Here is a 24,656-nt window from a genome sequence, read left to right as displayed (position 1 = left end):
TCAAATCTTATATAACTTCCTCCAATTTAAAATTGGTGATCATGCCCAGGCATAAACTCTGGGATTCCCTTCCTATACACCTTCAACTAAACTTCCCATGTATTCTCACAATTCCTGCCAAATGCTTTTGAAGATTTGCTACATTAAATCAAATGTACAGTTCTATTTACAGCTGAGTTTCATGAGCTAAGTAAATGAAAATCTCAGACTGATTGTCATTTGGACAAGGGATTCTGTTGATTGGAAAGTTCTGGTTCTATTTCATACATATTCAACAGCTCCCACTTATATAAGACTTTCAAAATAGCAAAACACCCCAAAGCATTTTGTGAGAACTTAAGCAATTCAAAGAAGCCAATCAATACAAACAGTAATTAGGACAGGATTAAAATGTTTGGTACAGAGGCAGTTTTGAGGAGTTTTACTTTGAAGTGGAAAGAAAGCCAATGAGGCAGATAGCAAGTTTAGTATTTACAACAAAGTACCATATTCCTCCAGTGTGTGATGTTTATGGCGCATGTGGTAAAAAAAAGTACAAAAATCAGCTTACTGAATAAATTCAAGACAAAATAGATTAAATTTATCTGAATGAGTTTTAAAATATAAGAATAATATAAGAATAAATTAGGTACAGAGGAGGTGTAAGTAGGTACAGAGGAGATGTCAGGGGTAAGTTTTTTTTAAAATGCAGAGTGGTGACTGTGTGGAATGGGCTGCCGGCGACGGTGGTGGAGATGGATACGATAGGGTTGTTTACAAGACTTCTGGATAGGTACATGGAGCTTAGAAAAATAGAGGGCTATGGGTGACCCTCGGTAAATTTAAGGTAAGGACATATGCGGCACAGCTTTGTGGGTTGAAGGGCCTGTATTGTGCTGCAGGCTTTCTATGTTTTTGTATTTCTAATAATGTTTCTTTTGCTGTTTAGCTTACAATGGTCAAAATTAGTAAGTAGTGTTTCTTAAAGAGCTTATCCACATAGTTTTTACAAGCATTCTCTCCCAACACAATGGCTTTATTCCATAAGTAGTACTAATCTAAAACAAATACCACAATATATATGGAATTAACTTCCTTACTTTTATTTTAATGGAATATGGTCGATGTTTATTTGGATTGTCACTCCTCAGTGATTCAGGCTGTAGTATATACCCTGTTTTTCCATTCATAGAAAACAAAGCTTGATTCAGCTGCATTGACTTATCTGTAACAAAATTGAAGGGATATTTTAAAGCGATTGTTGATACAATGGGTCTGGCACACCTCTGAAATACTGCATTGCAGTCTTTGCTTACTTAAAATGAGGTACGGTACTTCTCAACGAATCATTCAGCTTCTAGCCACTGGTATAGAACTAAGTGTAAAACACCCCACCAAACATGGAACAGAAGTCATCCTCTCAACAGCATATGTCATTACTAATTTTTATTCACAGTTAATTGGGACACATCAGGAACTGTGCATTTTAGCCTAATTAAGTGGCTGCCTCAATTCACCAAAGTTTCATAGAATTAGTTAAGAAGGTATAAAAACTGAGTAACTAATTAAGTATTTAAATGAAATATAGAACAAATTTGAACACTATCAATACTACTACAGTACTATAAAACTGTTTATTAGTTCCTAATAGCTATCAATGGAGGAATTCACCCAGTGTGTATACTGCTGTTCTTTTGACTGTAAATGAACAAAATCAGCACAGACACCTAGTGCAGATAATGAACTGTTTCCATACAATGGATGCACCCTCCAAATCTTCATTTTCATTGTAATATTCAAGACAATTATTGATCCTTCAAATTCTTCATAGTTCCTAACTTGACGAAGTGTTAAAATCATTTCGTTTTCACTCCCGACTGTTTCTGGCATTTTTAAGCCTGAATGCTTGAAATCACAGTGAGCAAAGCAGTTCTGAATTGCCTGATTAGTTCTTGTAAGCCATCAGTGACAAATCACTGCCGTTTGAACACACACCCACGCAGCTGACGCTATTTAAAAACTGCTCGCTGTAAGCACAATGTAGTGTCTTAACGGCCACACAAATGCATGCGACTGATGCTCATTACAAGCTGTTCAGCAACAGTCTCCTGCCACAGTTAAGCAGCACTGTGCCCCAAATAAACAAAGGGAATTCCAACTATTTTTTCATTTAATCAGCAGATGACCCAATTAACCAGACTCCACTTTATAATGATTAAACTGATTAATCAAGTAAAATATTTTATAACAGTTTAAACTTTTCCCACAAATTTTGTTTGTGTTGTCCATTCAGTAGGAAATGGTCTATCTTAGACCCCTTGGCAATGGAGCAAGACTGCTCTGTCAAGACCATGCTGCTGTACACAAACATCCCAAAATGAATAAAATCACCTCCAGGTATCTTACAATGCCGTTTTTGGATCTGGCATGTCAGGACCTCCATGGAAAACTATCGGCATTAGATCTGAATGTCATACCACTCTCATGGCCCAGGAAATAAGGCCAACTTAAGGGACAAGTCAACTGATACACCTTCATCAAGAAGCGAAAACCCCAAGAAGAATGTTGCGTTCACAGTGGTTAGATTACCTGTTTGGATAATTAAATGTCTCAATATCCTTTGGCTTAATCTGTTACGGGATCACACACAATGGTCATTAGCAACCCTGAATCCATAAAGAAATTCTGCTCCACTCTGAGGAGTCCATGGGGGGGGGGGGGTGTATAGTGATCCTTCTAGGCAAATTCACCACGAGGACATGAACCTCTGAGAATGTGGCACTGGCAGGTAAGGCTGAGGGAAAGCTAATTCCTGGCAGAACACATGCAACAACCAATGCCCTGTTTGGTCAGAGAGATACTGTGTGTTTCACTACTTCGACACCCTCAATACAGGCATCGGTAGGCACATCATCATCGAAGCAAGGGACTGCAAGGACTACCTGTGCCACAACAGAAGTCAGACTGATCACTAACCAACCTTTGTCATGATCTTTATCAGCCTGGCCCAAACGAGGAACATAGTCAGAGGAGGAACATTGCTGAGGAACTCAAACACCACAAGAGACTTTCTACCCAACACCCAATAGCATCCCAACGAGTCCCAACCTTCAGGTGCCTTGGTGCATCCACTGTGCTGGCTCAGAGTAAGTATTAGTTTTACAATTGTAGAAAATTTATGATGTTGGAAGCCATTGGCCTATTTTGCCCATGCTGTTTGAAAATTAGCTACGCAGGATCAACACAGAGCCACATAGCCTAATCTCATCTTTTAGCATTTGCTCCTTTAGTCTGCATGACAATACAGTGTCCGTCACATCTCTGACACTCCTCAAGGCTGACAAAAGTTGGAAAGGTCAGCCAACAGCTGAACAACAAGACTTCTGGAAGTTACCCATTCTCTATCTCAAAGTACTCTAAGCTCAAACATCTAGTTACAATGTGCAGACCCTCTTTGTTAGAGCCAAGATCTAAATTGACATTGATTCGTTCAATGAAGTATCCCAAAGATGAGTGCAGTGCTAAAAACCCAGAAGCCATCAGTTCTTCACCAACCTGCACCATATTTTCCCTTCAATCAAAATCTTTACCTAACATTGATCAAGATGGATCACTTCCCATAACTTAGGAATTACCTCTCAGTGCGAGTAATCATTGATAATTATATTCACCAGAATCTCCAGTCCACCAGCACAACCTGTATATGACTAAGCTGTCAGTTCTGCGACATCATGGTCCTCTTCCTGCCCTCCTGTTCATCTCAGAAACATGGGCATAGTACAGTAGACACCTCAGGCCATGGGAGGAATAGCATCAGTGTTTTGAGGAAGCTGCCTCCACAAATCCTCCAAATCCACAGGCTCAGTAAGGAACATCAACACCAGTAGTTGTTCCTGCGCCAGCATCAAAAACCTTGATCCTGCTCAACTGTACTGCTGTAAGTGCAAAGTTCACATGGTCTCATGCATAACACTGGGCTTCCAAAATGTGTACCCTATTCTGAGTTTATTGAGGAAATGATATCAAGGAGAAAAAAAATACTCCAAGGATACACTCATGGACTCCTTGTAAGGTGCTCCATATTCTTTCTGAAATAATATACAACATAAACACCATCATGTTATTGTCTACCACTGACAAATCGACAAAGCTTTCAATAATTTTACCCAAGGAAAGAAGCTCCATCTAGAGGTGCCTGTGAGCAAAAGCAGCTTCTGAGACCTAACCACAATCGATTAAAGAAATCTAAAATGTTCTTTGTATGTGATGGACCAGGGAATAACCATTAATTTTCATCTCATATAAATATGCTGTGGAACTGAAAGATCAATTCCTCTTCATAGCCACCGATCAGGAATCATCTTAACTTTGATGCTCTCTAATTTTTGGGCACACACTCCATTTTTAGTTAATTACTTTGTTTAAAAATGCTAATCTTCCCACAATTTGAAGCAATTGTTTGCTAAGCAGCCCAATGAAAGGGAATGAAAGTGCACGGAGAAGTAGAAGAAATATGGAGTTGCAGTGGAAGAGGTAGGATTAATAGATCCGATGACCAGCTTCTAACCTAATGTTACCAGATGCTTGCAGAGACATCTTGTATGATAAGATGAGCTCATAATCTACTGGTTTATGATCTTGCATTTTATCGTTTACCCGCACTGCTTGTTATTGTTTTACTTTATTCTAGCTCAATGCACTACATAATGATTTTATCTCCATAAAAATATGCAAGACAAACATTTCACCGTTTCACCATGTAACGATGACAATAAACCAACACCAGTAGCAGTACGCACAAAATCCTGGAGGAACTCAGCAGGCCAGGCAGCAACTAGGGAAAGAGCACAGTCGATGGAAACACCGACTGTACTCTTTTCCATAGATGCCGCCTGGCCTGCTGAGTTCCTCCAGCATTTTGTGCGTGTTGCTCGGATTTCCAGCATCAGCAGAGTTTCTCTTGTTTGAGATTGGGTTACCAATAGCAATATTTACCTTAATCCTAAGAATGTAATTATGGCAGTAAAAGTCACCGTTAAACGTTTTTTTTTAAGAGTTTCACTATGTGGTTATGGGTATATTTATAGTCACTGTAAATCTATGGATAGATAGTCATAGACCTTGTCCCATAGCAGGATAAAAAAAGGCTCTAAAAGTAGTGGGAGTAGGTTTAAGTGAGAGGGAGGAGGTATAAAGGGGATCTGAGTGGTGAATGAGGAGGTGGTGACAGTAACACACCCAAGAGGCATCTGGACAGGGAACGTAGAGACATGGAAGTGGGATAAGTATAGCACAACGACTGGTATAGACATTGACACACTAGGCTGAAAGGCCTACTTCAATACTGTACAACTCTTGGATTAGACTTTCTTAAACATCATGCTTAATATGATTTAATAATGTTTTGATAATGTCAAAAACTTTATTTTGCATAAGTGAGGCACAGGGATGCAGTAAGTAGTGCTGCCCCCTCTCTGTTCTACAACCCAAGTTCAACTCTAACCCTGGGTGCTGCAAACCTGTACATTCCCCCTGTGACTTTATGGGTTTCCTCTGGCTGTTCCACTTCCCTCCTGCCCCACAAGACATGTTGGCAGGTTAAATGAGTATTGCAAATTAACCTTCCCTACTTGTAGGTTAATGACAAAACGGATCAAGGTGAAAATAAATTGCAGGGGCACAGGGAAGATTAAAGTGAGGGAAAAGAAATGGTTGGGTTGGTCTCCATTGGATCTGCCATGGACAAAGTGGACCAAAGACTTCTTTCTGTTTTTGTGATATGTATAAGACCATGAGCACTACTACTCATTGCTGTGATTACACTTATGAATTTACCCTGAAAGCACTTTGAAATATTTTTTCATCAAGAAGGGAATAATATTGATGTTTATTTTCCTTCTGTGTAGGGAGACCTAGTTGAGGAAAATAACCATTTTGTCACATTTTCCTTCAGCCTAAAAAGTTCATCAACACTTGTTCAGTCTACAATCATGGATAAATCCAAAATACAGTCAGGAATTCTTGGGTTGTAATGCTGTTGTTCATTCTTCACACACATTCAGAGTTACATGAGACTGCATGGTCTGCACAATGCTTTACACCACCAGCGACCTGACTTCAATTCTCGCCACTGTCTGTAAGGAGTTTTTATGTTCTCCCCGTGGCCTTGTGGGTTTCCTCCGGATGCTCTGGTTTCCTCCCGCAGTCCAGTAATGTACCAGTTAGTAGGTTAATGGTCATTGTAAATTGTTCTATGATAAGGCAAGGTTAAATTGGAGGTTGCTAGGCGATGAGGGCTTATAGGGCCATAAGGGCCTATTCTGCATTGTATCTCAATAAATAATCAATAAGTAGCATTCTATGAAATGGTAACAGAAATTCAGTAAGCCAATATGAAGAATATTTCATACCTGGTGTTTGGAAATTTAGAGCAGCCATTTGGGATCCATGTTGCCATAGCAGAATTGGGTCGTAGTTGGAAGATTCAATGCGTTGTCCTTTGGGATAGATTCTGGAAAGTTGCTTACGGTTGTATTCTCGAAACTCTTTGGGTTTCTGTTTGAGGATAGCTTCTGCCTTATTTTCTGCAAATGATCTCATTTCCTTGTAATCAATGACATCTTTCGCTAAAAGTGAACAGATAGCACTTGTGAGTAAGGTTCTTTCCCAGCTCTATCATTAACAAGGCAAGTGCTTGAGTTACGGGATGAGCAAAACTTGCTGTTTCAGCGGGGAAGTAAGAAGGCCACTGCGAATGGAAAGCAAAATGAAGTGAGGTGCATTGGCAATGTGTGTGGAAGTAGGATATAGTCAGCATTATGTCTTAGCTGAGACTGAATTCAATGAGATGGACTACTTGGGTAGGAGGCAGATGAAACTTTGATGCTGAAAATTGTGATGTATTACAAAATGAAAGAAAAATAAATTGTATCAATTAATTAGTTGAGAATGAAGCTGAAAGAAACCAAGGAATTGATGTTAAATATGCACAGCAACAACTTACAAGGGAAACTGCAGGTTGTATCACAGCAGGAAGAGCCTGACAGACAATACATTTCTTGAAAGCTGTGCTAAAAAATCGATTGAAATTCAAATACTAGAAATACTGAAGAGGAGAACTGTGAAGTTGGTCTCCAGTGTCATAACTCTGAATGGTGAAAAAGGACTAGAGGAGCATAGACTTCTCAATTTATAAAGAAAGCATTAGGGAAATGACCTTAAAAAAGTAGACAAGATTGCTAATGGTGAAAAAAAATGTTAAACTGGAATATGCAATCGACATTTCAGACCATGACCCTTCAGCCCGAGCCCCATACCACTTAAGCTCAAAATGTCAACTGTTTATTCCCTTCCAATAGTGCTGCTTGACTTGCTGAGATCTGTCAACATTTTGTGCGTGTTGCTTAAGATTTTCAGTACCTGCAGAATCATGTTTAATAACATGGACTATCAAATCAACCCATGTGAGCAGAATTAAGCAACATTGGTTTAAAAATTGTACAGAATTTGGGAAGCAATTCCTTGCAAGAAAGTCACCCATGTGGCCTACGATTACAAACAGACATCAGTAGCAGAATATTCTGAAGTATTGAATGAACAAATGGATTTAACTATAGAGTGGATGGATGAATAACATCTTTTCTCATCCGTAATTACTGTGGTCTTACTTTCATGTAAGGAGAGTTCTGTAGAGTGAATATTATATTCTCTTTTCTTCTTTTCGCCATTGCTACAAAAGCAGGAAGCCATTGTCTGAATCTTATTATTAAAGATATCAGGAAATAAACTACATGGCATTTGAACATAAATCCAAACAACGCTATTCCAGTAGTACTCAGTGATCCGTCACCAACATCATTAGTACTCATATAACATACAAATTCAGCAATATTATCATCTCTGTTATGTTGCAACTAGGTTTCAGGGAAATATCAGGTGAACAGTTTTGATCATTCTACTTCAACACAAAGGGAAAGGTCTTCAAAATAAACTAAGTAGTTAAGTTATTAAAACAATTACCAGTTGGAAAGAAGTCTTTGCACTTTGCTGGCTTGCAGTACACAACTAAGTCAGACAACTCTTTGGCAATCTGTTGCTTCCTCTCCATCTCATTTCGATTCTCCTCCTGTTGAAACAGAACTCATATCAGCATTTGTATTGTTCAGGAGAAAATAACTACTTCATTATTATGTACGTAATGAATTTCACACAAAAATCCATTCATCCATAAATCAGGAGCAGAAAGACATTTAATAAGACAATTTCTAGCTCAGCTCTAACTTCTCTCAGTACTCCTCCATCCCTCCAACATCCCAAATCTATCCATCTCTGATGAAGGGTCTGGGTTGGAAATATCCGCTGTTTATTCCCCTCCATGGACATTACCTCACCAGCTGATTTCCGCCAGCATTTTGCTTGTGTTCCTTTGGACTTCCAGCGCGTGTAGAATTTCGTGTCTTTCAATCTCAGTCTTGAATAAACTCAAGAATTGCACATTCACAGCCCACAGGTTTTGTTCATTCTGAAGGTCCACAACTACTTCACATAAAATATTTTTCTTCCTTATTTGGGTCTGTGACTGGTGCTTCTGATGACTGCATATAATAATCCATATTTCCTTGCAGATATGAGGCCATTTTAGTTCATCTATCTCAGATTAATTCCATTTCCCACCAATTTTTCCTGTGATCTATTCTTCCCAAGTTCCAACAAATCCCTACCACTCACCTGCATGGCATGGGTAATGAACAGTGGCAAATTAACCTACCAACATGGGCCCGTGGTGAAATCAGCCTGCATTTAGGGAAATCCCAGATACAGTAGTCAGAAAAAGGTGCAAATTCCACACATCAGAGATCAGGATTGCACTAACTGCATGCTGCATCATTCTGCTGCCCATCAATAGCATAGAAAAGCATATCCAGAATATTATTTTAAATTAAATTCCAAAGGTTAATTGAGCACAATTAACAGGAATTGTTGAATCATCTCAGTATGTATAATATCTTCCTTAACTGCAACAATTCTAAGTTTATTCAGACAACTGCTCAACACTTCTAGACCATGGCACCTGTCAGAATTCTGAATTGGTTTTTGTAATGGATTCATATAAAAGTACAGCACAAAACAGGCCCTTTAGCCCATCTAGTCTGTGCTGAAACTATTTAAACTCTTTGCTCCCATCGACTTGCCCCAGGAGCATAGACCTCCATATCCTCACGCATCTACCCAAACATGGTTTAACCAATGAAACTGAGCTTGCATGCACCATTTGTGCTCTCATGACCCTCTAAATGAAAAAGGTTCCCGTCATGTTCCTCTTTCACCCTTAACCCATGGCCTCAGTGGGAAAAACCTGCTTGCATTTATCCTATCTATATGCCTTGTAATTTTGTATACACCTATCAAATCTCCTCTCAATCTTCTATGTTCCAAGGAATAAAGTCCTAACCTATTCAATCTTTCTTTATAACTTACCGAAGAGCTTCCCATTCTTCAAATGTACACAGCAAGTTTTTCTTTGGGGAGGAGAGAAGGGTAAAAGACTACGATGATCTAAAATGCCCCTTGGTTTGAAATTAGTTTGAAACTAATGCTACCACTGCATCGTCGTGAAGAAGTACTTTGGCTAGGAAATTAGATCAACAGTAAATGCTATGAACTAAAAAGAGAACAGGAAAATACTAACTGAGGAGCCTACACATGGTCACTGGAGGAATTCTAACTTCACAGTGGACAGAAATTTCTGCTTTTAATTTGGTTGTAACAATTCAACCCAAATGTAGTAAGTTAATCAATATTGTTGATATGAGTTCAAACTCATAGTCAAAGGATAGATATCCTTTATTTACAGCTTGCTTTACTTTTAAATATGTTTTCCGTAGAGGCGTACCTGTACGTATATCTTCTGAGAGCATTGTACCACTTCATGGTACCAGGAGAACAAATCTTCCAGTGTTTCAGTAGCAATATCCAGGGCAGGTGCATCCACAGGTACTTTTGGTTGGATAGTGAACACGAAAGCCATCTCATTCATCCCATTTACCTGTTTATCTGTTTTCAAAGTAATTATTATTTCAGATCTTAGAGTGGCTCTGCACCTGTGAATTCCAACTGAAAATGACCAGAACAATCTAAATAATTACACATTTTCATTATAGTATATTTGCAGACTGGGCATACGTACCAACAGAACAGTTAGCAAGTTCGACAATCCCTCTGCAAAATACACCCAGGGGATTATCTTCTGTTATCTGAACAACAAAGTGAAAAATGAAAAAAATACAGTGATGAGATCTGCAAACTGGGCAAAGTTAATTCAAGATCGTTATAAGTTTAGAAGTTGTAAGCTCCATGGTCATGATGGCAAAAGTAACAGCAATGGAAACAAAACTACAAGAAAAATCCATCTATGGGATTGCATTGATACGTTTAAGTAGAATTGTGCAGTTAAATATATCATGGTCAAGTCCTCAAGACTATAAAAATATTGAAACCAACATTCGAACAAAATATACCTGGTTATTCACTTCCTCTTGAATTTCAGCTGCTATTTCTTCCACGTAGTTGGCTGGAAAGTATTTTTGTATTTGGTCACCATAGTCCCCTGTCCACCTAAATAAATTATACAGATAGACTTAACGAGCTGTGCGAACTAAAGCAACTTTGTGCTTGGGAAAAGAGAAAGTTGGTAGGTAACTCCTCTGAGGATTTAGATAATCTGGATTGTGGTTATATTGCTGGAAATTAAGAGACAACGTGGAGATGGTATTAGTCTTGACCTTTGTACTCCAATCACTTGAGTGGTATCTGAAAGCACAACGTTCTGATTCTGAGGCATGATTTCTGTCAACTAAGCCAAGGGTGAGATTAACAATTATACACACTCTGTGGTCGCTTTATTAGGTACAGAAGTGGAACTCAGTGTGGCCTTCTGCTGCTGTAGCCCATCCATTTCAAGGTTCGACAAGTGTGTTCAGAGATGCCCTTCAGCACGGCACTGTTGTAACACATGGTTATCTGGGTTACTGTTGCCTTCCAGTCAGCTTGAACCAGATTAGCCAATCTCTTCTGACCTCTCATTTACAAGGCTTTCTCACCCGCAGAACTGCCACTCACTGGATGCCCTTTGTTCCTAGTACCATTCTCTGCAAACTCTAGGAATGATATGTGTGAAAATCCCAGGAGATCAGCAGTTTCCAAAATACTCAAACTATCCCATATGGCACCAACAATCATTCTGTGGTTAAAGTTACTTTAGATCAAATTTTCTTTCCTATTCTGATGTTGGGTCTGAACTTCACTGGACCTCTTGACCATGTCAAGATGCTGCCACATGATTGGCTAATTAGTTATTTGCATCAACCAGCAGGTGTACGGTTGTACTTAATGAAGTGGCCACTGGGTGTATTTCCCTTCAGTCAGCCCGGAAGCTGCTTTATTTATGAATAAGTAATCTAATTTTTAAGGAAAGAGTAAGGTTATGATATTGCTTCTTAGCTGCAGTAAATTGTCGATCCAAATTGAATGCTATCTTTTGCATGAGAAAGTTCAGCTGAGATCCTATCTAGCCTCTTGTCTGGATGTAAGAAGTCCCATCACACTACTTTGAATAAAAGCAGGGTAGTCTCTCTGATGTCCTGGCTGAAATATGTATCCCTTACTAAGCATTTTGTGGGAGCTTCCTGAGCATAAATCGTGTGCCACTTTTCCACTTTACACCAATTTAGAAACCACACTGTACTGAGATACTGTGCTCATGACAATACTACACGGACGGAAGAAAAAGCAAATATCAGGCATGGAACTATTTCTAGATTAACTGAAAACATTTTAAATGGTAGAAGATGTCAGAATAAGTTGTGACATAAAATAATGAAGCAGGACGCAACATGACTTCAAGAATTCCTAGATCTTCTTCTAAGCTGCAGGCCAGGCACATTGCGTATGAAGAGACAGCCAAGCCTTACAAGACAAACACAGACCAGGAGAGGAAGGTAATGTAATACCTATTATAAAGGCAGGTGCTGATCCCAAAGGTCCTTGAAGTTGTCGGAGGCATAAAAGCAAAAATGGGAGAAATGAAGAAATTCCATTGAAGGACTTCACTTGAGTGGAGTACAATGGGCAGTTACTGCTTCATTGAAAGCTTAGTGTGTACACACACATGACAATGGGATGTAATACCCACTGCAGCTGAAGGGGAAATACTTGCTGGAGAATGCAGGAAACCCAGGAAAGAAGGGTGGAAACCTGGAGACTCCAGAGGCTGCAGATGCTGAAATGCGGAGGAATGACTAACAACCGGAGGAGCTCAGTGGGAGGAAAGGAATTGCCAATATTTCAAATCGAAACCCTGCATCGGTTTAGGGATTTGATGACGGCATATAGCTGTGAACTTCAGGGATGCTGGCCAAGGGAGATATTGTCCAGAGGGAATGAGGTACATGCAGCTCGGAGATTTGTCAAAGATCTGTGGAGGTGAAGAGCCATGATTATCAGTGCAACGTTGTTCAAAGCTAATTAGCCATGCCAGAAAACATCCAAAGATCACACTGGAGCACTGAGGCTCTACAGACTTTGCCTTTTAATATATGCTACATGTTACCACCCTCAGGATGCTCTGGGACAGTAATGTGAACCAACTACACCTTCTTCTTGCTAACTTACTAAATGAATTTATTGTCATTGTGTCTGCCTTCCTAATCAATCCTTATTTTCACTGTTCAAATGAAGAGGAAAAACCCTGATAAACTGATTGCAAAACCAGAACCCTTACCATCCTTGGTCGTGCTTTTTGACATTGAGGATGATGGCACCTCTAGGAAAAGAAAGTTCATCTGGTTGTTGACTTTGATAATGGTACAGAGCCTTCACTGAACCCTAAGGAAAAAGAAGCAAATGGTTAAAGTCTTTAGAGATTGAAGAGGACTTGTATTTATAGTCACCATACAAGGCGTGTAAGCAAATAATTTTATTACTTAAGAGTCAATGAAGGAAGCCTTTGAATAGGAATAGGACTTATATCATTAGGATTAAGGACATTTTGGAAGAAAGAAGTTTATAGGCTTGGTTCCATGCTAAGATCAAAGTAAATTTATTGCTAATAATGAAAGGGAACATTGTATATTTAATTTTATGTAAACCGTACAATCCACCTTTCTTCTATCATCCTACATAAACAAACACATCAACTCATATCAGCAAACTCAAATTTCATTGGCAGATGATATATTTGTGAGTGAGACATTTTCTTGCGTTAAAATTGCTTTTAGTGCTTTTCTTTTGATCTTAATGCATAGCATTGAAGGTACTTTCCTCCCACTGGCAATGTCTTTTAATACTTTAATCTTTTTAATCAGCCATGAATTTGCATATTAGCATGAACAAAATTGGTAAAGAGAGAATCAAAGATCAAAACTATTGGCAAACCTTTAATCTACATTCCTAGTTATTCAATGTCAAATATCACAGTATGTATCTAATAAACCACCTAGATTTTTGCATTCTCGGAAATGGCTTATAGCACGAGGCTGGCCTCTGTGCTGACAAAAATGCAGTTGCTTCAAAAGCCCTCAATTGTTCAATTACAACCCCTTCCCTACTCCTTCCACAGCCCAGAAGTAGCCCAGGTAGAAAGAGATCACAAGCCTGAATGCTTCTCTTTTTCTTTGTGTGAGGTAATGAGCTCCTGTCTTCTAAGACAAGAGAATGAAACTAAGGAGCCAGTTGTAAGGCCTGTGTCTAAATAGTGGGAAGGATGAAAATATTCTTTGGAATCCAAATTACAGTTTCCACCTTTGTTACTTTTAGTCTTGACTATTTCATAACACTCCTGACTATCCTCCCTAGTCTATTCTTTGTAAATTTCAAGACACCAAATAAGCCTGCTGTTTATTTTTCCTTTTCACCCGTACCTTAAGGATTCCCTGAGCAACAGCATGAATTTAGGAAAGGAATTTTTTATGTTTGCTTTCTTACATTTGTTTTCAAATTTAATCACTTTCCTATTTACAGTAGTGTCAACTGGTCAACACCCTGAACACTGGAATTCCCTTCCTATACTTCTATCTTATTGCCTTTTCATAGAAACATAGAAAACCTACAGCACAATACAGGCCCTTCGGACCACAAAGTTGTGCTGAACATGTCCCTACCTTGTAATTACTAGGCTTACCCATAGCCCTCTATTTTTTTAAGCTCCATGTACCTATCCAGAAGTCTTTTAAAAGACCCTATCATATCTGCCTCCACCATCGTCGCCAGCAGCCCATTCCACGTACTCACCACTCTCTGAGTAAAAAACTTACCCCTGACATCTCCTCTGCACCTACTCCCGAGCACCTTAAACCAGTGTCCTCTCATGTTAGCCATTTCAGCCCTGGGAAAAAGCCTCTGACTATTCACACTATCAATGTCTCTCATCATCTTATACACCTCTGTCCGGTCACCTCTCATCCTCCGTCGCTCCAAGGAGAAAAGGCCGAGTTCACTCAATTTATTCTCATAAGGCATTCTCCCCAATCCGGGCAACATAAGAACATCTTTAAAACTGTTTAAAAAAGCTGTTGGTAATCTTCTCTCGTATAATCTAATGAGGCTTACAGCTCCTGGGAACCCCTCAGAAATGTCTCCTATGTTAAAAATACTAAATACATTTAAATTAATGTTGTTCATCATACATACCAGTCTCAATTACCTACTAGAGTCATAGAATTACAGAAAAATACAGCACACTAACAGGCCCTTTGTGCCATCTAGTCTATGGCGAACTATTAATCTACCTAGTCCTATTGATCTGCACTTGGACCCTAGGCCTCCATATCCTTCCCACTCATGTACCATCCAACTTTCTCTTAAATGTGAAATCGAAATCACACCACCACTTCCTCTGCTTACTTGATCCTCTGAGTGAAGAAGTTCCCCTTCATGTTTCCCTTAAGCATTTCACCTTTCATCCTCTGGTCATAGTCTCATCCAACCTCAGTGGAAAAAGCATGCTTGCATTTTCCTATATGCTTCATATTTTTTTATTTCTCTAGCAAATCTCCCCTCAGTATCCTATGCTCTAGGGAATAAAGTCAACCCTTCCCTATAACTCAGGTCCTCAAGATCTGGCAAAACCCTTGTAAATTTTCTCTACACTCTGTCAAGCTTACTTCCAACTTTCATGTAGGTAGGTGACCAAAACTGCAAACAAATCAGGCCTCACCAACATCTTGTACAACTTCAACACAATATTCCAACTCCTGTACTTAATACGTTGATTTATAAAGGCCAATGTGCCTAAAGATCTTTTTACAACCCTATCTGCTGCACCTATGATGCCACTTTCAAGGAATTACGGATCTGTATTCCCAAATCCTTCAGTTCTACCACACTCCTCGGGGCCCTATCGATCACTGTATAAATCCCACCCTATTTGGTCCTCCCAAAGGTGCAACACCTCACATTTACCTGCATTAAATTCTATCTGCCATTTTTTAGAACCCACTGCAATCTTTGATAGCCTTCTGCGCTGTCCACTACATGTCCAACGTTAGTGTTATCTGCAAATTTGCGGATCCAGTTTACAATATTATCATCCAAATCATAGACATATATATGACAAACAGCAATGGAACCAGCACTGATCCCGGCAGCACATCACTAGTCACAGGCCTCCAGTTAGAGAGGCAACCATTTAATACCACTATCTGACTTTGCCCGTAAGCCAATATCTAATCCAATTTACTACCTCATCCTGAATGCCAAGCTACTGACCATTCTTGATTAATCTCCCATGTGGGAGTTTGTCATCATCCATGTAGGCTACATCCACTGCTTTGCCTTCATCGACTTTCCTAGTAACTTCCTCCAAAAATTCTATAAGATTAGTTAGATACAACCTACCGTGTACAAAGCCATGCTGACTATCCCTAATCAGTCCTTGTCTATCCAAAAGCTTCTATATCCATTCCCTTAGAACACCTTCAATAACTTTCCCAGTATTGCTGTTAGACTCAATGGCTTATTCTTACAGCCTTTCTTAAACAACAGAGCAACATTAGCTGTCCTCAGTTGAATCCAAGGTTCTTTCAGAAATCAGGAAAGAGCCAAAAACTTGTTGCTTCATGATTGATTTATTAAATGTTAATAGAAGAAAGAAGTAGCTATAACAGGAACAGAGGCCAGTAGCTGTAGAGAGAAGCGAAAGAAAGAGAAAAAAGATGGTTCTACCATATGTTCAGCTCTTTTTATACTCAGAAATGGAAATAAGAAACAATCCATTGAAATTCACAGATAAGAGTCAGCCAATCAGAAAGCCCCTATTCTAATCATCCAGCACTACAGAAGCTCAGGGCTAGGTGTAAGTCAACTCTTCTGTTTTCTGCTGTATATCATTTTGTACTTCAAAATATTTTAATGGCTGCAAGATAATGTGGGACATCCTGAAAGATTTGTGCAAGGAGCAATAACAAAGTCTTTGATTCTTTCGGAGGAGGAATGAGCTGAAGGTAAAATTTGGAGGGAATGTATTCTTATTTATATTGATTTTTTTTTTATCATTCAATAACCAATTCTACTAGAGGTTCCACTGAGTGCTTACTGCACATGGTGATGTAGTGGGCAATGTCCACTTTGCAGAGAAGTTCTTCCTTGAATATATCAAACAATTTCACTTTGAGTCAATACGACATGAGCACAAGAAAAGTCAATTTCAGAATCCTACCTTCGAAGGTGCAAGTTCATTTGGATCCACATAATTTATCCCATAGAGACTGCCATAGTCTTTTACCTGAAAGCAGAACAACCCTGTAGTTATGGAGAATAATAAAGATTGATATGCGTGTAGTTTCAGGGCATTCTAAGGAGACCTGTCAATTAGAATAATGATATGTTAACTCTTTGATTTTAATCCAAAATCCTTTTGCGATTTATGCTTTCTTTAAAAACAGAAGGGAAACATAATCTAAATTTACACAATGGTAAGGCTAATCTGCATTTAACAATGACAATGCCTCTGGATTTTAGGTATAAGATGGAGGCAAGTCCACAATTTGCTGCAGGTATTAATCAACAAGAGAGCTAGCAATAATTTCACATGAGTTTTTGGAATTAAGAGGATAACAAAAAAATCATTTAACAAACAGCAGGACAAATACAAAATGCACGGGCTCAATTGCAAAGATTAAACCCTCATTCTCTACCACCTAGAGGGCAAAGAACAGCAGGCACATTGGAAAAGCAGTGATTCCCCTGTGTACCATATAATTTTCTTATTTTAAGATATATTAGCAGTCCTTTCATCATTACTGAGTCAGAATTTTGCAAGAGCCTCCCCAGTAGTACTGGAGCTGCTCTTATGAGCTGCCCACACACACACACCTCCCCAAGAGGTGCTTGGGATGGACAGTAACTGCTAAATTCCATAAATTACAAATTAATTCAGATGGCCGCTTTCATTCCTTATAAGTAGCAGTTGAGTTTTATCCTCGAGATTTTTGTCAGGGCGCAGAAAATGTCTTTTAAAATGGAGCTGTTTGGACAAGGACAAACTACAGGCACCAAGTCTCTCCATTATCATGAATGATATTGAACTGGTGCTAAAGACAGCCAGTTAACCTCAGGGTTAGGGAAATGATTTTTTTTTCACAATTCCTTGCCTGAGGAGAGAAACATATCAGCAATAACACACCACATCAGTAAAAAGAGTATTGTTAAGAAAATAAACAGAACACTTACCACACTGTAACGCTCAAGCATTTTTTCTGTGACTGGGTAACGGAGTTTCATTTTTCTATATAACGGCTGTTTTTTATGATAACTGATAAGCTCCACAAGGCTGTCAAACTCTGCCGAGGTCCCTAGTATGTACTTCCCTTCTTCATAGTTAATGCGGCAGTGCTTAACCTTATTTTCAGCCCTGGTCACAAAATTAAAGTTTCAGTGATGGTGCGACAGATATATTTAATTAAAATATGTTTAGGAATGTTTAGTTCTCTTACCTAAAGGTAATAGCATAGGAATTTGGCTCATCTCGCTTTCGAACCAAAAAGGCCCCATCTCTGGGTATCCTCATAAGCATGTCCTCGGCTTCTCCCCGGCTTAGATTTTTATAGTACCATCTGGAGATAACAAAAAAACTATGCAGTGATTCAGTTCATTGAGAAGTTACTTTTCATTTCGCGGAGCTGTTTTGAAACTTTTCAACCAGCTTCCTGATCTTCAGCGGATCAGTTGAGGGAGGTTTCTCAACAGTACTACAACCAGCGTGCTCCCTGCCACTAAATTATAGAACTAACAGGAAACTGTTGAACCTGTACTCAACTCCAGAACCAGAATCCCTACAATCGAGCTGAAGAGCTGAGATAATGTTAACACTCAGAAGCCAAGTTCCCAGACACTGACAGCTCATTCACTGAAGCATTCAAAATGCATCTTCCAACCTGCACAGCCATGCTCCCAACCATAAAGGTCAATGGCAGGAACAATGGACAACACAGAAGGCTTCCTGTATCTTAGGAGGCACCTCTCAGAGAAGGCAAGCATTAATGGTGAAATACGCTTGTACATCACTGCCTTTAGCCTTTGACTGACTGTGGAAAATGGTGTTTGCATATTAACACCCTGCAAAATACTTGTGGCCTGCTGGGCAGTAGAGATCCAATAGACGATAGACTATAGGTGCAGGAGTAGGCCATTTGGCCCTTCTAGCCAGCACCGCCATTCACTGTGATCATGGCTGATCATCCACAATCAGTACCCTGTTCCTGCCCTCTCCCCATATCCCTTGACTCTGCTACCTTTAAGAGCCCTATCTAACTCTCCCTTGAAAGCATCCAGAGAATTCGCCTCCACTGCCTTCTGAGGCAGAGCATTCCATAGATCCACAACTCTCTGGGTGAAAAGGTTTTCCTGAACTCCATTCTAAATGGCCTACCCATTCTTAAACTGTGGCCTCTGGTTCTGGACTCCCTCAACATCGGGAACATGTTTCCTGCCTCTAGCATGTCCAATCCCTTAATAATAATCTTATATGTTTCAATCAGATCCCCTCTCATCCTTCTAAATTCCAGTGTATACAAGCTCAGTCTTTCAATATGTGACAGTCCCGCCATCACATTTGCTTCTGGGAGTTGGACTGTTAACAGAAGGCATGGTACGAACAATACTTGCTCTGCAAAATTTTTCAAATCCAGTGAACCAATATCTATGCTCTCTCCCAGCCAAACATCCCAACATGGAGGCCTTATTTACAGCCAGCTCTGCAGACCCAACTCCAGCTCCCAAAGCACGCACTCTCCTCTGTCACAGGATGAGATGATAAGGGAAAGGATGCTCATAAACGGCTTAGCAAAGTTCTCAGACTGACTGCTCAACGTGGAGAAGAATCAGAGGATGACATTGGACACTTTTATTCCATAACAGAAACATGGCAGACATGATGGAAGAAGCTCATCACCTCACAAAGCTCCCAACTACCCGTCCCATCAGGCACTTCACATTCCTTCTTGAAAAGGTCTGTGTTCCCACACTAGACCCATCAGCCAGCGCCGAACACACAGAGTCTGAGTGAAAGCAAGTTTTCTCGATCTATGGGACAACCTAAGATAAGCTTTGCAACTACTAACCTCCAGGTGTGATAATTAAACAAAGTTTGATTTTAATGATTTTTATAAATTATTTATAATGTGCCACCATAATTGATCCTTTTCCAGTTAATGGAGCTCTCACATGTTGGAACTAACTGTTTAATTCTTAGATCGGACTGTTTAATTTGTATTTTCTTTGCAGCTCAACTATTAATTGTCTGTTTGTATTTCATGTAATTGCTTATATACAAGCAACTGCTTTCTATTATTCCTAGTGGCTATACAGAGTAAGATTCTGGAAAGCCCTTAAAATTTCTATGTTCTGCATTTCTCAAAGTGCTTTCTCATTGGTTAACTAAGCACTGTAGTATTCAAATGAGTACTTTCTAATTGCTTGTCTCTTATCTACAGATTTGAATCAGTTAATCCTGAGTATCCATCTATTGGCAGTAAAAAGATATTTTTGATACGTGACTTCTAGATCTCTCTGTTTTTGGTAGATTTTCATTAAGTGCAGATTTTTGTTGGTGTACTTACTCCTGAGATTCATGAGGGTTTGGGCAAGGTACTGCTTCGGTTAAACATAATTCAAATTCACTGCATCGTAAAGGTGTATTCTGGTAGTATTGCACTAGGTCGTAGACATTGTTGAAAGTTAAGTTATCAGTCAGGAAGTATTTAATGCCCTCTTCATCTGTGACAGAGCGAATGCGACAGTGCTGAACTCTTCCGTTCCTCCTAGTTTCAAAAACACAAAGAAAAGAATTAAAGTGTCAGTTTTTATTTAATATTCAACATCTCTGTTGGAACATTAACATTGTCCATACAGTTTGGTTAGTAGATGAGAGTGTGATTAGGTAAACTGCTCTAATGCTGTTCTATTGCTATGCGTTTTATTGCAGAAACTTGTCCTCTCTGTCTTTGGGACAGACGTTGACTGTTCAGCATTTGCAGGAGCCTATCCGAGAGTGGAAGTCATCTTACAAAACATTATGATCGGATCACAAGATACAAGTTAGAGGAGGAATGTGAGAAGGGAAGAGAACTAATCACAAAAAGAGTATTTTTGTCCAGCTATCTGCACTGACCGATATAGTCTTTTTAGTTGAATCTCACTTTCCAGCTTTTGGCCAATAGACATGGAGGATTTTAAACAAAGTTATTCTGAAAACGCTGGAACTCCTGAGTAACACACAGAAAATGCTGCAGGAACGCAGCAGGTCAGGAAGCATCTATACAGAAATAAAGAGCTCGTGTTTTTTTGGCCAAGAAGATCCTGATGAATAGACTCAGCCTAAAATGCTGTCTCTTTATTCCTCTCCAGAGGTGCTGCCTGACCTGCTGAGTTCCTTCAGCATTTCGTGTGTGTCACTTCAAATGCATATCCATGCCAACAGGGACACAGTATTTCCTTCTGCAAGACAAAGTGCTCCAAACCTCTGGCACCTTTGAAAAAAGAATGCCCCCTCATCACAATCCTTCTCAGTATTAATTAGGTATTTGTACAACAAGAGCAGAATTAAGTTATTTGGCCCCTTGACTCTCATCATGTCTGATCCATTATTCCTGTCAGCCCCAATCCCCTGCCTTGTCTCGCTACACCTTCATGCTTTGACCAATCAAGAATCCATCAACCTTCACCTTAAATATTCATAAAGACTTGGCCTCCACAGCTGCCTGTAGCAACACATTACACAGATTCATCAGTCTTCGTCAAGACAACTTCCTCCTCATCTCCATTCTAAAAGGACACCCCTCCTCATCTGAGGCTGTGTCCTCTGGTCCTAAACTCACCCACCACAGGTAACATCCTCTCCACATCCACTCCTTCAAAGCCTTTCACCATCCTATAGGTTTCAATTAGGTCAAAACACATAAAAGAATTTGTTTAACTCCTCTAACATCACATTGTTCTTCAAAATTACTTCCCTGGCCTCATTCTCCTAAGGATCTATGTCAAGTTATTAACTATGCTGATAAATCATCTTGTCCAAACACTTGGTGAAATACAAATAATCATTAACTGTCAAGTTCTTAGGCAATATATATTAATGGCTATCCAAGGGTTATGAATACTAATCCATGCTACAATTAGCAGAAACAAGGCTCAAGATTGTACTGTCAAATCATTTAAAGAAGTTTATTGTGATCAACACTAGCAAATGATGACACTTAAACATTGTCAGTCCTTATTGCAGAAGCACGGGATACAGGCTGGTTAATTTGGTAATATACAGCTATATATATTAATTTGGTAATTTGGTTAATTTGGTAATACACAGCTACTTGCCTCTGCTGTTATAATGAAACTAAATACATGCTTGAGGCACACGAGTGAATCTGCAGATGCTGGAAATAAATAAAAACTAAAAATGCTGGCAGAACTCAGCAGGCCAGACAGCATCTGTGGGAGGAGGTAGTGACGACGTTTCGGGCCAAAACCCTTCATCAGGAGTGAAGTAACATGGGATGGTGTAGAGGGGATAAGAAGTGGGGGGAGGGATGAAATAGAGAGCTGGGAAGTGATAGGCTGGAGGGAAACGGGCTGGGGGAAGATGGAGAATTATGGGAAATAAAAGAGAAAGAAAGGTAGAGCTGGGGGGAGATTATAGTGAGGGGGGGAAAAAAGAGAGAGAAAGAGAACCAGGCTAAAATAATAGATAGGGATGGGGGTGAGGTGGGGCAGGGGTATCAACGGAAGTCTGTGAGTTGAATGTTCATGCCGGTGGGTAGGAGGCTACCTAGGCGGGAGATAAGGTATTGCTCCATCAACCTGCGTGTGGCCTCATCTTGACAGTAGATGAGGCCACGGACAGACATGTCGGCGTGGGAGTGGTCTGTGGAATTGAAGTGTGTGGCCACAGGGAGATCCCGCCACTGCTGGAGGACTGAGCGCCGGTGTTCGGCGAAACGGTCTCCCAGTCTGCGGCGGGTCTCCCCAATGTATAAATGGCCACATCGGGAGCACTGCATACAGTATATCACCCCAGTTGATTCGCAGGTGAAGTGGTGCCTCACCTGAAAGGACTGTCTGGGGCCTGGGATGGTGGTGAGGGAAGAAGTGTGGGGGCAGGTGTAGCACTTCTTACATTTGCAGGGATAATACATGCTTGATCTTGTTTGTTTTGTTGACTAATTTGTCCAATTGTCCAAGACATGTTTCCAACATGGGAGACTCCAGGACCAGAGGACACAGCCTCAGAATAGAAAGACTTCTCTTTAGATGAGGATGACTTAGCCAGAAGGTGGAGAATGTGTGGAATACATTGCCAGAGATGGCTGTGCAGGTAACATCAATGGGTATACTTAAAGAGAGGTTGACAGAGAGGTCAACTTCACAGAAGTGTGAAGTTGAGAAGGAAAATAAATCAGCCGTGATCAAATAGCGGAGCAGACTCGATTAATCGAATGGCTTAATTCTGCTCCTATGCTCTATGGTATGACTTTATTATTTTAATATCTTTAATGAATGCAACAGTTCAGTATTTTTGCTGCTATTTCTGCACTTCTATAATCAATATTTTACAACAACACTTTCAATCCATTACATGGATAAGCGAAAAGCTAGAGTTTACCTCTTATTAGACTGTTTACCATTTTATCTTTTTTTGCCATTTTTTATAACCTTTCTTCAAATATTTCTGCAGCTAACACTGTCATATAAACATTGCTTTTAACGGAATAATTATGACTGAGGAAACTTTGGTATATAAAGTTGCGTGAAAGAGTACAACAATACCAAAATGACAAGGTGAAGTCTCCAGGGAATGTATCACTCTCGCGGACCAAAAATGTTCCGTCTTGTCCCGATGTGTCCATACAGAGCTCCTGTAACAGCTTCTCTGCTCGCTGTCTGCCATCCTTGCCCATTTTCCCATGAAACCATTTCTCATTGAAGTGACGATTCATGCTATCGATTTTCTAAATAGAAAATTTTCATCGATTAATTTTGTAGATGATTATGAGTTAAAAATTACAGCAAAGGAAACAAACAAGAAGTAAGTCAAAGAGTCCAGCTGTCTTACTGAAATTTTGTAGAGCCCTGTACTACTGAATATAGGTCTGGTTTCTATCACTGAGGAAGAGGGGGAGGATACCTTCATATCACCATTTACTAAGAAGAACATTGTAACAGGAGAATTCAGTAAACTGGGTATGGGGGCAGGGAGAGTGAAATTCTAGAATATTTTAACATTTTAAATGAAATATTAGGTATTTTAAAGGGCTTAAAGATGGATAAAGCATGAGGACCTGATGAGATGCATCCTAGACTGCTGTAGATGACAGTAAAATTGCTTGAGTCCTGACAGAGACACCTAAATCTTAGCTGGGCACAAGTGAGGTTCAAGATCACTGGAAGGCAGCTAGTATGGTAACTTTAATCATGAAGAGCAGCAGGGTAAGCATGATAACTACCAGTGGTTGTGTGGGACTGAATGACATACACCTACTTCCATTCATGCCCTTTTGTTCCTATGTTAAGTTGTTGGGGTTCAGATCTTTGAGAGATCATGAACTTGTGTTTTTTGGGAGAAAAAGAACTAAGAGGATTTCTGAGGACAGGACAGTAGATGTTGACTATAATTCTGGCCTGGAGAGTATGATCACACGGGATACAGAGTAATCTAGCCAACTACATACAAAATTGCCCTGGTGGTAGGAGGTTTTAATTTCAGATTTAAGGGATGTGACCAGTGGTGTGTAGCGAGAATCAATGCAGGATCCTCTGTGGTTTGCTATCTCTATTAATGTTTTGCACGAGCAAATAGGTGGCATGATTAGGAAGTCTGAAGAGGACACCATAAATGGTGGTGTAGTGACCGTGAAGAAGTTTGTCTAAGGTTACAACAGGATATCATCTGGAAATGTGGGCAGGTGGACTTTAATTTAGACAACAGGAAGGAGATGTATTTTGGCAAGTCAAACCAAGCAAGAAATATACAATAAATCATGGGATCTCAGGGTATGATTTTGAACAGACTTATCTTGGGGCACAACCACATAGCTCCCTGAGATTTGAAACACAGATAGCCAGTGTGATGAAGACAGTGTACAATATATGTGTGTTGCTTGAACTTCCAGCATCTGCAGATTTGCGTACAG

At 39.8% G+C, this 24,656-nt stretch overlaps 1 protein-coding gene across 1 annotated transcript in view; it reads right to left on the bottom strand.

Moving 5' to 3' along the window:
* The window catches only part of LOC132406973 (1-phosphatidylinositol 4,5-bisphosphate phosphodiesterase gamma-2-like), a 204,665-nt gene that overhangs the window by 14,395 nt on the left and 165,614 nt on the right, over window positions 1–24,656 (bottom strand). Inside the window, exons 16-27 of the mRNA XM_059993146.1 lie at window positions 23,293–23,474; window positions 20,091–20,291; window positions 17,967–18,086; window positions 17,704–17,884; window positions 16,691–16,756; window positions 12,758–12,861; window positions 10,497–10,593; window positions 10,166–10,232; window positions 9,872–10,032; window positions 7,999–8,104; window positions 6,390–6,605; window positions 1,080–1,204 (exon numbers count right to left, since the gene is read on the bottom strand). Of these exons, the coding sequence (XP_059849129.1) occupies window positions 1,080–1,204; window positions 6,390–6,605; window positions 7,999–8,104; window positions 9,872–10,032; window positions 10,166–10,232; window positions 10,497–10,593; window positions 12,758–12,861; window positions 16,691–16,756; window positions 17,704–17,884; window positions 17,967–18,086; window positions 20,091–20,291; window positions 23,293–23,474 (1,626 nt within the window). The remainder of the gene's footprint in view (window positions 1–1,079; window positions 1,205–6,389; window positions 6,606–7,998; window positions 8,105–9,871; window positions 10,033–10,165; window positions 10,233–10,496; window positions 10,594–12,757; window positions 12,862–16,690; window positions 16,757–17,703; window positions 17,885–17,966; window positions 18,087–20,090; window positions 20,292–23,292; window positions 23,475–24,656) is intronic.

Source organism: Hypanus sabinus, chromosome 17, assembly GCF_030144855.1.
Source record: "Hypanus sabinus isolate sHypSab1 chromosome 17, sHypSab1.hap1, whole genome shotgun sequence".
Taxonomy (NCBI): Eukaryota; Metazoa; Chordata; class Chondrichthyes; order Myliobatiformes; family Dasyatidae; genus Hypanus; species Hypanus sabinus.
Note: the sequence above shows the minus strand (reverse complement) of the source record. Positions and strands in the feature narration are given on the sequence as shown.